Below are 14,438 nucleotides of genomic sequence, written 5' to 3'. Positions count from 1 at the left end.
CAGCCATACATGACCTTCTCTTCCCTGCCCGGGTGACCTGGCTGCCTTCACAGGTTTTATATTTCAGGGTGTTTTTTTTTTGCCCTTTACCTCCTCTACAACCTCAGCATCACCTCTGATGCCCTAATCACATGTCTCTCCCAGTTCATGTTGAAGGATGTTCAGCATCACTAAAACACGTAGAAAGCAAAGAGACTTTGAAGTTCGTTGCCGACAAGATTTATGAATAAGACTGATCCACAACACAGAGAGAGACACAAACAGCTTCTCAGAGACACAAAACAGGCAGGCAGACACAAAGGAGATGCAAAGACACAGAGATATATACAGCCTAACAAAGAGGAGGATGAATACAACAGAGATCAAACTATCCATAGCAACAAAGATCAACACTAATTTCTATATCTGACTCAGCCATCTGCATTCCCCGGCTGTGATGTACAAAAGCTCTGGGCAGGCAGATTGAGCCCTCTTGCCCCCACCTTCTTAGGACATGATCCGGAGCCTTGCCCTTGCCTCTTCCTTGCTACTGTGCCTGTGTCTGGCACTTCGAGAACCCTCCTAAAATGCTTCCCCCCACCACTCCTCTTCCTTCATTCCCACAACTCCCAATAACACAGTCTGACATGTCCAGAACCCTCCCAAAAACACTCTTTTCTTTCTTCAATCTCATGAGTCCACACAGCTCTACCGTACATCCTTACTGGTGAGGAGAGGGGAGGAAAGCTGGCTGACAGGGACATCCATACACACTCCTAAATCTGCCAAGCCGAGACGCTGGCACAGACAAAAAAATAATAAAAGTCTCCCAAATCGCGGCTGGGGCTGTGCAACACTTTATCTGCAAAGGCAAAACAAAGGAAGGCCTGTTGAACACTTTGACTGTGTTTACTTTCAAGGGGGAACAATGCCTTTAGGAGGAAGGAGCAAGGACTGATGTGGCACTGGAGGGCCTCTCTGGAAAAAAAAGCACTTCATTCACCATAAGCTTAAGAAAACAGTTGTAGCAGTTCAATCTATAGGGGCTTCAAGGTTTGAATATGAGGAGGACTGTGTCTGATGAAGGGAGAGAGCACAGCAGACCAGAAACAGACAGTTGAGGTGACAGAGAGATCTCTGATGTCTTAATAACTCAGAGATAGCACCTTTTTTCTTAGAGGAATACTCCATTAAAAACCTTATGTATGGAAATAGGTTTTACGGCACTGACTTGTGTTGGTTGTGAATGACAAAAGTATACAGTGACAACGCGAGCAACAAACATAAACACAACTTATCAGTTAATCAAAAGTTAAATCACAGAGTAATTGATAAGGGAAAATAGTCCTTAGCTGCAGCCTGCTCCTGAGAATGACCTTTGCACTTGTTCTCTTATTTATCTGCTGACATTGCCAACTAAAGTTCTCTGTACGTGTTGGAAATTAACAACTGAACCCAAAACTGTCAAAACAAAACATATGGCAACACTTGCAGAGGCTTCCTTTAACACTGGGGGAAAAAATAATTTCAAGGGTAAATCCATGCTTAATCACACAGAGCAGAAACTCTCTTCCTCACTTCTCTCTAATACTGGAAACCTTCAAGTATGATGCACTTCCTCAGTCAGTGATGTGCAGGTGTTTTGTCTTCACCAGCTGATAGGAAACACCTGCTGTGACATCACTGATTAGGGTTGTGGCCAAACGTGGAAGCACCACTTGAAAGTTTCAGAAGAGAAGTCTGCCTTAGGTGATTCAGTGTGACTTCACTCGGTATGAGTTATGGGGGGAAGGGCTTCCCTCCACTTCTAAACGAGGACATCACAGGATGTGATGAATCAAAACTTTGAGGGAAATAAAAAACATCCTCCTTAAAACTATGAATGGAATCTGGATCGACCAACAATGGATGAACCTGCTGCCAACAGATTTTTTTTTCAGCATCTTTCTCCCAACTAGTTACTATGAGGAAGGAACACAAAGATTTCTGGGTAATGAAGTCATTACAACAACATTCCAAACCGCCACTTAGAAGCTACTTCAGTAGAACAGACACATATGATCATTTAACTTTCTGTGAGTTATTGCACAGCCACTTGTAGGCTTAAAGAAATGCCCATCACACATCATTCATGACCCAGATGTGAGACAAAAGGAGCATACAGTCCTGCAATGATAGATCTGATCAACAATCCGTGACAATCAAACAATCTAAGATGCCAAAACTTCAGGAAATAACCCAGAATCCGCTCTTTCCATAACAGGCCCAGCAAGGTCCTGAGTTGTTTAAGATCACAATCATTGATAAAGCATGTCCAGCCAAATTCTCTTTGTTTGAGTGTTTCCAAAGCATCAAACATGGTGCATAGCAGGGGGAAAAAATGTCAGCTTTCCCTCATGCATCCAATCAATGGGGAGAATGGGAAATGGAGAATGTGAAAGGGTCACAACCCCGGGGATGAAAATAATCCCCCAGTTGCTACCGGGTATATGGTGTATAAACACTGCACTGGAAAAACATTAGTCTAAGTCTGAAGGTTTACACTATTGTACCACAGAGTGCTTTGAGGTTCCTCTGACAGAGGCGATACAAATAGAACGAATATAACCTGCTCATTTGTGCTGTTAAAAATATAGCTATAAACGACTGCCCACTGTATTTCATCAAAAAGCCAGGCCATATTTCCAAATGTAGAAGGTCATTTGAATTCCTCCAAGTTATTAGATCTCACGCTTCTCAAAGTGGAGAGATTGACTACTCAGCCAGGTGGTATGGTAAAGCCATCTCTTCAAGGGGTGAGAAAGTTCAAGCTAAGCATGAAACCAATCTAGAGTTTAAAGTTTGGGAATGGAGCACCGAAGCACTATATTCTCTCATTAGCCCAACAGTAGAGTCTGCAGGAAAGCAGATTGCCATCTTCGCTGCAGGCAAAGTGAAAGAACATTTGATATTCCCATTTGGCCCGAGCAAACCTTTAAGTTAACTTAGCTAACACGATTTTGCCAAGTAATCCTTGATTTCAATAATATGTGAGTTTGTCTCCAAATAACTGATTGCTGTGTTGGATTTCATCTTCAATATCTGCAGTGGTTGAAAAGGCATCAATAACAGCTGTCAAAGGCTTCCCTCTAATCCTAAACTCTTAAATCATTCCACATCAGGCATTTTTGAAATGCAGTAACACAAAACACTCTTCTTCTGAGGGGAAGAAGAAGGTCACACCTTTTTGTTTTTCCTCTAAAAACTCCAATGTATAGTAAAACGTATGTGTGTCATCAAGCCTGTAATAACATGGCATTTTAAGTCCTGGTTAAAATTTCCAAAACATATATGGAATCACATTTGTTTTTCATTTGACTGGTGGCTAGGCAGTTTAGGGTTCCCACACAACACTTCAGAGAATTTAAGTCTGTCTTTTTTTTTTTTTTTTTTTTTTTTTTTTTTTTAAGGAAAAGCCTAAAAAAGGTGCATCGCATAATGCAAACTCAGTGGACAGCTTAAGTTTCACTCTCTGTGCCCTTAGTGTCTTTTCACAGAGTCTTAAGAGGTCACCCAATTTTAATGGTCACTTATTGCCTGTGGAGCAGTTCCCGGTGGTATAAAGGTACCTCAAGACCACCCCAGTGCCAAAACAGCCTCAGGCCCAAAGGCTCAAAGCGATACTGGCACTGATGATGCATACCTGCACTGGAGAACCATATGAATTACTCTCTCTTTTTTTTTTTTCTACATGAGACACTGAGGAAACCATCATGGGCTCTGAACCGAAAACAGCAGCCATGAATGATTTATGTCTACAGTGGGGAAATTAAAAAGTGGTCTTTTTTTGATTTGTGCACTTCATATCCGCTGATAAGAATATTTCTGTTCATGAGAGCACAAGAGGAGCTTGTTCAGAAGACATGCAGCACTTATTTCCCTTTCCAAGACTGATCAGATATTAGAGGAGGCACATTCATGATGAATTGTTATGGCTAGTATGTTTTTGGAAATGGGAACAATAAAGTTATCAAGCCAAAGAACAAGGCCTTCTTACTCATGTCCAAGAAAATTATGATTTAATATTATGCAGAGCCATGCGTAAAAAAAGGAATTTAATTAATGAGCAGACAAATGCAATAGGTGGCTCTGTTTTTTGTGTGACTTGGACAGTCTCACTCCACGTTTTTTCCAGTTCAAACCTTGATCTCATTACATTTATTCCATCCAAATGTCTCTAGCAAATGCCAGTGGGTGAGTTCATGCACTCTCCTTGCCAAACAGATCAAATAGACCAATAGTGCAAAATATAAGGTGGCTTTCCAGTACCTGTAGAGAGTAGAAAAGTCAGCAATACACTAACCTCAGCACGCTGTGTTCGGGGCTGGCTGGCGTCTGTCTCAATGGCGTACACATCCACCAGGTAGAGGTCAGAGCCTTGTTCTCGGTCCAACTCTGCAGCCGTCTGTATCACTCCAGTGTTGCGGCCAATGGTGAAAAGGCGCCCCACGGCTTTTCCACCACTGCGCACTGCCACGATGAAATACTCCACTTTGGTCGCAGAGCCCCGTGGGCTTGAGGCATCCAGGGAGATGACATTAGTGCCTGGTGGCTGGCCTTCTTTGAGGATGGTGATGTATTTAGGCTGTGAGAAAACAGGCCCATCCAGCCCTTGGAGGATGATGGTCAGCTCAGTCCTGGAGGTCTTGCGGTCGGTGCCGTGGTCAGTGGCAGATACTGTGAGGGTGTACATGAGTCGCGATGGTACCAGCTGGGAGGCCAGGCGGATATCCCCACTGTACCTGTCCATGATGAAAGTGTCTGAGTCCCCTTCCACAAGCTCATACTCCACTTCCCCGTTTGCCCCCTCATCAGGGTCAAAAGCCACTACTGTTGTTAGGATGGAGCCGATGACTATGTTAGGCTCAGCCACAAGGGCATTCTGCGATACAAAAGTGGGAACATTATCATTCTGGTCTGTGACCCAAATTGTGACATTTTTCAGGGCAAAGCGGCGAAATTCGGCTGGAACTGCCTGGTCTGTGGCTTTGACTGTCAGCTCAAACAAATTAGAGAATTCCCTGTCGATTTCCTTGTTGGTATATATGAGCCCAGTGTTCGGGTCAATGCTGAAGTGGTTTCCCCGAGGAATCTGCTGAACAATGGAGTACTCCAGCTGCCCATTGATGTCTGCGTCTGTGTCATGAGCTGTAATAGTCATGACAGAGGCTGAGAGGGGAAGATTTTCAGGGATGGATTTGAAAATGTCACCAGGAGTAAATATGGGAGGATTATCGTTAAAATCTCTGACATGAATAACCACAGGAATGGATGAAGAGCGGGGTGGTCTGCCATTGTCCTTAGCAGTGATGTTGAGTCTGTAAAATGACTGAGTTTCAAAGTCCAGCCTTTTAACCAGAAAAATGCTGCCAGTGTTGGGGCTGATGCTGAAAGTGCCGTGGTTGTTTGTGGCTGTGATGCTGTATGTTATATCTGCGTTTTGACCTGAATCTGCGTCAGTGGCAGTCACAGAGGCCACCAACTCTCCTATCCTCATGTTCTCCAAGACGTCCACAGACAGTGAGGATTTAGGGAAGGAGGGGGAGTTGTCATTCTCATCCAGGATGCTAATACTGAGCATGCAAGAGGAAGACAAGGCCACAGCTCCAGCATCAACAGCTATGATTTTCAAAGAATAGGAGGATGTTGATTCATAGTCCAGTTTCCCAACTAATGTAACCTGTCCAGAGCTGCTATCAATAGTGAACTGTCCCTCCTCGTTGCCCTCAGCGATGTGATAATGCACCAGTCCATTCTTATTCTCATCCACATCGGAGGCAGAGACTCTCAGCAACTGTGTCATGTTTTGAGCTGACTCTGAGATGGAGGCCTGGTAAATGTCTTTGGTGAATTTAGGCGGGTTGTCGTTGATGTCTTGAATGTAAACTTGCACTTTGGCCTGGTCTCTGAGGGGCTTGGGGAGACCCTGGTCTGATGAGACGACCACAAAGCTGAACACGGCGGCGCCTCTTTGTCTCATGAGCAGCTCACGGTCCAACTGCAGCGTGCTGGTCAACTCCCCTGTGATGGCGTTCAGCTCAAAGTTGGGCTGCGGAGTCTCAAATGTATATCTGACCTCACTGTTTGGGCCAAAGTCCTTATCCTCAGCAAAAACCCGCCCAACCAGCGAGCCCCTCGCCTGCTCTTCCTCAAAATGAAACACATAATTGGTGCTGTTAAAAAGAGGACGGTTATCGTTTACATCATCCAGAATTACACTGACATTGACAGTGGCACTTAGCGGTTCCACAGCTCTGTCTCTAGCCACAACCACCAAGTTGTATCTGTCCTGTATCTCTCTGTCCAGCTCCATTTTTATGTACAACTGCCCGTCTGGAAAAATGCCAAACACATCACCTGTGTTGCCACCAACAATGTTGTACATAATCTCCCCATTAAGTCCAGAGTCTTTGTCGGTGGCCTCCACTTTGAAAAAGCGGCTGTTGACAGGCTCGGACTCCAGGATGATGACCTCATACGAAAGCTGGTCAAACACTGGTGAGTTGTCATTCACATCATAAACACTGATGATGAGGATGAGGCTGGAGGTGTGCTGGGGGACCCCCATGTCTGATGCCGTGACCTCGACCTCATAAGAGCTTGTGGTGACCTCCAGCGGCCCAGTCAGTGTGATGAGGCCGTGCTTCTCATGAATATGAAACAGGCCTTTGGGGTTTTGTTTGAGGCTGTAGACCACCATGCCATTTGTGCCTTCGTCAGGATCTGAAGCTCTGGCCTGGAATATGACGTGACCTGTGCTCCAGTTTTCCACTGCACTCACATGCTCCACAGCGTGAATAAAATGAGGAGCATTATCATTTAAGTCCTTCACAGTTATGTTAACAAAGGCCTCTCCTGTGATCTCCCCAGCCCTGGCTACAACTTTCAGCTGATAAAACCCCTGCTCCTCTCTGTCTATCTGACTCGATGCTGTGATCTGACCTGCGCTGTTTACAGCAAAAAGACCCCTCTGGTCCCCTGAGGTGATTAGGTATGAAATATTTGTGTTCAGATCTACAGTGGTGGCTGACACTGTCCCTATAATTGTCCCAATGTCAACATTTTCAAACATGACAAAGCTGTAGACTTTCTGGCTGAAGACTGGTGGGTTATCCTGTGTGTCTATGACAGTTACAGTCACAATGGCCTGGGTGTGTGAGCGCAGGGTTCCACCATCTACTGCTGTCACCTGCAGCTGGTAAGCAGTTTTCTCCTCCCTATCCAGGGGCACAAGCGTGGTAATTTTGCCTGTGTTGCTATTAATGCGGAATTTAGAAACATCTCCAGCTGTAATTATATATTTGACTGTGCCATTTCGACCTAAATCGGGATCTGTGGCTGAAACAGTGGTTACATAAGAACCAGAGGGCTCGTTCTCTTTCACATTGGCAAAATACTGCACAGGGTAGAAAACCGGCCTATTGTCATTGATATCCTTTAGGGTTATGTTGACTTTTCCTACAGAGTGCAAAGGGGGGCTGCCTGCGTCTGCTGCCTGGATGTGGAGTAAGTAGGAGGCCTGATCCTCCCTGTCTAGCTCCACGGCTGTGCTTAATCGCCCTGACACGGCATCCAGGCGAAACAGCTCCTGGACACCGGCTGGAGTCTCTGCATCAAATGAGAACCGGATAGTTCCATTGGCCCCGAGGTCGTCATCTGAGGCAGACAGCACCACCAGCTCAGTGCCGGCAGGAGAGTGCTCCACCAGAGAAACATGATATGTACTCTGTGTAAATGTGGGCACTTGGTCATTCACATCAGTGATGTTGACTATCAGTTTAGTGTAAGAAATCTTGGGCTGAAGCCCCTGGTCTTTGGCACTAATGTTGAGCACAATTTCAGATGCTATTTCCCTATCCAGCAAAGCGGCGCTGGTAACCAGACCACTGTTTTCACTGATGGAGAACCAGCCCAAAGCGTTTCCAGACACCAGGGAGTAGCGCAGGTTGGCATTCTGCCCAGAGTCACCATCTGTTGCAGAAACCCCTTTAATGTAGCTGCCTTTTGGTATGTCTTCACTGATATCTACTCTGTACAGTGTTTCCTGAAATATGGGTGGGTGATCATTTATATCATTCACAAAAATAACCAGACTGGCAAAAGAAGACCGGGCCATAGGCTTGCCATTGTCTGACACAGACACAGTCAGGTTGTATGAGGAAATTCTCTCTCTGTCTAACACGCTGGCGACTTTGATCAGACTTAAATTGGGCACAGGAGACGTGTGCACTTCAAAGTGTCTCTGCTCGTTGCCTCCTAAGATTGAAACAGATATGTTACCATTAGCTGTGGGGGAGTCTGCATCTGAAACAGTGAGTAAAGCCACAACTGTGCCAATCTGTGCATTTTCATCAACAGATGCAAATTTAGAAGTCGTGGGAAAATACCTAAACTTCACAACTGGATCATTGTCATTCACATCTAAAAGTTTAATTGTGGCTTCTGTTCTGCCGGACAGAGAGGGCACCCCATTATCCACTGCATGAATAGTCAGAGAATACTCTTTCTTACTTTCATAATCTAAACCCTCTTTTATAATAATAGTACCTGCTTTGGGGTCAATTTGAAAAGGTGTCCCCTCATCTAAAAAGTACCTGATTTCAGCATTGGCTCCCTCATCCTGATCTGATGCTGTAATCTGCAGAATACTAGAGCCTACTGCTGCATCCTCAAACACACTGGTTTGATATTGCTCTTGCTCAAACACAGGGGGGTTGTCATTTATGTCTTGAATAGTGACGTTTACTTGCAAGTAGCCAAACTTTTTCGGGTCTCCTTTGTCCTCCACTTCAATCAGGAGCTGGTAGAAGGGAGTAACTTCCCTGTCCAAGCCTCCAGTAGAAACAAGGTGCAAGAATGCCCCCTCTCCACTAGGATTGACTGTAATATCCAAACGGAATTTCCTCTGCTCGTTGCCTTTCACAATTCTGTACGTGGTGTGATCAACTCCGTTACTTCCAATGTCTGAATCTGTGGCAGTGTCCAGGATCACTTGCCTGCCGCTGCTGGCGTCCTCCTTGAAAGACACGACAATCGACGCGTCTGGAAACACCGGGGAGTTATCATTAATATCCAAAACTACTATCCTGACCTCCGTGGGGTAGGTGGGCTGGCTGGACAGCACCACGACGTTGATGACATCACTTTGCAAAACCTCCCTGTCAATCACCGAGGAGGTGTAAATGACGCCCGTGCTGCCGTTAATTGCAAAAAGTTTGTGGTTCTCGCTGAAGCGGTACGTGAAGCTGGGCTTGGTCTCTATCGTGCCCACGTAGGTGCCGATGGGCTGCTCCTCCAGGACCTGGAACTCTTGACGGACTTGGCTGGATGCTGAGTACTGCGACAGAGTCCATAACATCAATAAAATCAAATGAAACCGGCCTAAACCCCTACCTGTGAGCGCCATGGTCAGTTAGCCAGTCCACCTTTCTCAGACAGAGTCCATGCCTATGATGCATCAACTTTACTGAGGTTGGACGAGACACTAAAGCATTGTATTCCAACAAAAGTGCAGAGAAAACTCAATGGGAAACGCAGCAACAGTTCTTTCCACACTTCTTCAGTGTCCCAAAGTAGGCTACTCCAGAAGGGTTATTTTATCCTGCGCAGCGCACTGTTGCAATACAACAATGTCATCTGAATGAGGAGAATGACTCCTGCAGATCAGGGAAGTTTCATTTCAACTCCTCAAACAGCATTTTCAGGACGGAAACTGAAAATCCCTTAGAAGGAAGAAAACAAAAAAAAAAGTTCCTCGCTCCTTGGAGATGCGCGAAAAAAAAGTTTATCCTAAGTTAAGTCAGCGGTGTTAAGTGTGTGCAGGCGGCTGAGCCTACGCACCGTCCCGTGGAATAACGATGCAGACGCTTCAGTCATATTGCGCTTAGGAGTCCCAGTAAGTTAGGACAAAGCTGGAGTTCGGCAAACTCCCTCCCATCACCGATCCCATTGGATAGCGGTGCTCCTGCCCGCCCTCCCACCGCCTTTCGCCCCTCCATTGTGCAGCGCAGCCCCTTGTCCCTGTTTGTCGAAGAGGATGTCAATCAAATAAGACAGGCAACGATGCCCTGAGCGCTCTTTATTACCTCAATAACAGATTATGTGTTAAATTGTCTTCAAGAGCTCAGGAGATGAAAGCAACCCCACAGAGTTCCTGCAGAAAAAAGAAAAACAGTAATGTCATCATATGATTGACGCACTTTACAACATATCTAAGCCTGCCCACAATAAAGTAATGTTACAAACACTGGTCAAAGGCGGTAAAACTAAAAGCATAAAAAGGTTACTCCAAACTCCTGTTTTAAACACTTTAGAGTATCACAGTAACACCATAAAATATTTGAAATATCATGACAAAGTATCAGAACAAATATGTAGGGATCAACATAATGATGTTAGTGCCACATTAGAAAAAATACTTAAATATTATAAAGTTAAAAATCAACAATCTCCCCAAAACAGATCAGGGACAGCAGTTCAACCTGTCATTTCCCCCAAAAATATAATTTGGGCCTATTTTCCTCTTTCTAAGCTACTCTATATAAACTCTCTCTCTCTATATATATATAGATTTTTTTTATTCAGTTGTTTTGGAGCTAAGTGCTGTTGATATATATACATATATTTCAATGATAATTAGGTGGCTAATAAAGTCTCATGTTGGTGTGTTTTTTTCCCCCCAGAAGTCGTCCCATCAAATTCATAACCGTGAGTAAGTAGCTCCATCTAGTGGCCAAATCATGGCTGTGCCACATTTCACTAAACCTCTGTGAAGAACAGGAGAGAAAATGTTTGGACACACAAACTGTAACTTGGGAGATATGTGACCAAAAAAAAAAAAAAACCAAATAAATAAAAAAAACTTGTTTGCATTAGGCTTTTTAAGACTTTGAGCTACTTTTTTTTTTTTTTTTTTTTTTAATACTACACACATGTAGAAGGATGTAAGCACACAGCTGTTGAAAAAAAAAAAATCATAACGTACCAGAATTAGAGAAACATGTATCTGGTAAAAGTTAAATATTTAAAATTCTACTTATGTAAAATAATTAGTTAATCTCTAATAATCATGGCCATGTGATGACAGATGGGATCAGTGTGTCTGACCATAATTTTGCAACAGAAGCATCAGCACAGGAAAGACGTTTCTTTGACCCCGACTTGTATGAACAACACAGCATCACATCTTCAGCTTATTAAGCTTTGCAGGTTAACATGTAATGGCAGCTGTTTCTGATTCTAGAAGTAAAGCAGAGATCTCAGTGTCCTCTGAGACATTTCCCAGATGTACTCTCTGTGAAAACCAGTCATTAAATGTTCTAAAAACCCAAGAGTATGAAAGCTAATTTTTCCAACTTCATTGGCTCCATGTTCAGTGAAATTTGAACACATAAGGTATTTAGAGCTGGGACGACATAAGTACAAAATTATATGTTGGTCAAAACAGTATTTGGACAAGTTAAGGATTACAATTAAACAAATTATAGACAATCTGGACTGCAGCATTTTTTCATATTTACAAAATATCATTTTATTACCTATTTTGCAATTACTGGCAAATATGTAGCTGGAAATTTGGTCACTCAGAAACTCAAACTTGTTGCCATTCCAACATTAACTAAATACTTTTTTTCTATAATTGTGCTAATCTTACTTAACCTAGTCTATTGATATAGGAATGTTCTTTGAGCACAGCAGGGAAAATACATGATCACATCGAGCAGAAGGGACTGATCATTTCCAACTTAATAACTCTATAGGTTCTGAGAAGACTGGGCTCAGGTCAGACAAGTTCACTTAAAAGTCTAATTGCTGAGGGAAGAACTGTTTGAATTTCTGTGTAGATGATGTGTAAAAGCCTGCTGCTGAACTCCTGCACTCAGCTTCATCTGTCCTGTGAAATAACATTACAGAGGATAATTGCAACTCTCCTGCTTCTGAGAGACATAAATGTTTATTCAGGTTTGCTATTTGACAATTTGTGGCTTCCGTAATCAGTCTGTTGGCTGCCTGGATGTTAAGTAGGACATGAGTCAACTAATGTAATTGAATTACAGAGTGGGCTGGACCGGTGGTAGCTGCTCAGCCTGCGTAGCCTGACACAGATTCAATGTTTTGGTAGCAGACAGAGCATCAAAGTAGATTACTTCCTCACAGGAGACGTTTAGCTAACCTGATTACACCGGCTGAGCCAGAAGCTCCCAGGATGCTTTTGATCGAAATATCAAGTTGTTGTTATGTTTGAGCTAATTCCCTTTTTATGCTGACTGATGGTTTCTTGTGCTGTCACTGATCCGAGCATTCAGTTTGACATGGAAGAGATGCTGATGCACCAGCACAGAAAATACATGCAAATACAGCAGCAAAATGGAAGTTGACACAACTACTTGTTTATAGTCTTGTAAAGCCGTCTATGTATGAGCTCCGCTATCATATACCATAAGAGGAATGCTGTGATAGTTAAAGCTGACAATGGACTTTGCCTGTTTTTGTGTCGTACTTGTCAGGATGGATTCATGTCTTCATTGTCTGGTTTTACTCTGTCACCATTCTCATGCAGCTCTTTGTGAGAACTGTTTTACATCCTTCCTAATAAAATTTTTGCCTGTGCTGGTCTCATGACTTAGAGATGGTGAAGTCTGTTGGTGCCTCCATCAACCCAACACTTTGGTAAAGAAGTAGATACTGTATGTATGACACTCATGGTCCACAGAAGAGGATTTCTAATATTTTGGTGACCTCCCCATGACCCTTCATCTGGTGCTACTATAAGCTACAAACACTTTGGTCCATCAGAAGGTACAGTATCACCAGAGAACTCTGGGATTTTCTGTAAATATCCAAGGGCTCATACAGACAAAGCTCAGTGTTTTTGGTGCAGCCTAAACTTTCCTGTACTGCAACAAGCAGACAAATATTCTACAGTTCAAAGCCGCTTGACCACAAAAGAAAGTAATTGAATTTCATGTTCCTAAAATGTGGTGCTGTCTCCCCTCTGGGAACTCTGTACTACTCTATGTGCACGTGCCAAAAGGGGGATAAAGCCTTTTTGATTTGAATGAGCCAATGGTCCTTCCTCTAGAGCAAACCTCGTTGATACTTGGCTATTAAGTAATTTCATTTTTGTCTCAGTTTGAGTACTGTCATGTTGTAAAGGTAGAAAACTAATTACAAACCAGGCTGTTATGAATAGTTAGTCTCTGTATTACCCCAGGACTTTGCACACCTGTACCCCCAACATAGTTATGTTTGGAGGGCAGATTATATCCTCCTGAGACCTGGCAATTCATTTTTGTCCTCTGTGGGGGACACGAGTCTGAGACCCCTAGGTCAAAATATCATTTATAGAATCTATCTCAATCATACTGTCCTTGTGATGCCTCAGTTGTGGGGTTGTGGCCAACACAGCAAATGCACTGTCTTTTCAAAGACAGTGCATTTGCTGTGCAAGTTGGAATTCCAACTTGCACATTTTATGGCAACAAGAGAGATAAGTCCTAGATTTTTTTTGCAGATATCATGTTTCTGTTGCTAAAAAACACATTTTTTTAAAGAAAATCCTTTATTAGTCCCTCAGTTATGATTTCAGTATCATAACATTACATCATTACATTATATATCAAGCAAGACCCGATGTCCACTACAAGGGACAATTGAAAAAAAGAAAATAATGTTTGCAAAAAAAGAATTGCAGCATGATTTCTTTTAACCACAATGCTTAAATTATCATAAAAAAATCACAAAGGCAAAATTGTTTCTTCCTCTGGGTCTCAGGAGGATATGACATAGATGACCGAAGACTGTGCATGACCTACAACTGAGAAACACTGTTGAAGTGTATTTGAGAAAGGAATTGAACCCCAACTGCCCCTGGTGGACAAACCTGGAATGGAGACTTAGCTGCTGCCATCAGTGTGTAAATGGGTGACTAATGCAGTCCATTTATTTATTTATTTATTTATTTTTTTACCAAGCATCCTTTCTTTGAGCATCCTGACCCGCCTTAAAATCTGTAGATGACCAAACTTTGACCTCCTCAGAAACAAAAGTGTTCTAATAAAGTTTCTAATAATCTTAAGTGCAGAAGGTAAGCTTGTCAACTTGTTAACCGAAAACAGCTCACTCATGTTTATTATAACCTTAAATAGCGAAATGAAAGGAAAGCAAGAGAGAGAACAGAGCTGAGATTCATGAGCGAAGATTCTTCTAACTGCACTTTAAGACACAGTTTGACAGACGCTTTATTCCAAAGCAACTTTACTACATTATACACATAAGGAGCAAGTTTGTCTTACTCAAAGATATTTCAACATATGTACAGGACAAGCAAGAGATAAAACTGTCAATTCTACAATGAATGGTTCTCTTTGTTTCTCTACCAGCTGAATACAGCCCCCAGCTTATAAATTTTGGTCATGTCA

General features: G+C 43.1%; 1 protein-coding gene across 1 annotated transcript in view; it reads right to left on the bottom strand.

Moving 5' to 3' along the window:
- The window catches only part of LOC121188259 (protocadherin Fat 4), a 97,064-nt gene extending 87,462 nt beyond the window's left edge, over positions 1-9,602 (bottom strand). Inside the window, exon 1 of the mRNA XM_041047909.1 lies at positions 4,322-9,602. Within this exon, the coding sequence (XP_040903843.1) occupies positions 4,322-9,424 (5,103 nt within the window). The 5' untranslated portion in view covers positions 9,425-9,602. The remainder of the gene's footprint in view (positions 1-4,321) is intronic.
- Between the last annotated feature and the right edge of the window lie 4,836 nt (positions 9,603-14,438).

The sequence above is a fragment of the Toxotes jaculatrix genome, chromosome 10, assembly GCF_017976425.1.
Source record: "Toxotes jaculatrix isolate fToxJac2 chromosome 10, fToxJac2.pri, whole genome shotgun sequence".
NCBI classification, from domain to species: Eukaryota; Metazoa; Chordata; class Actinopteri; family Toxotidae; genus Toxotes; species Toxotes jaculatrix.
Note: the sequence above shows the minus strand (reverse complement) of the source record. Positions and strands in the feature narration are given on the sequence as shown.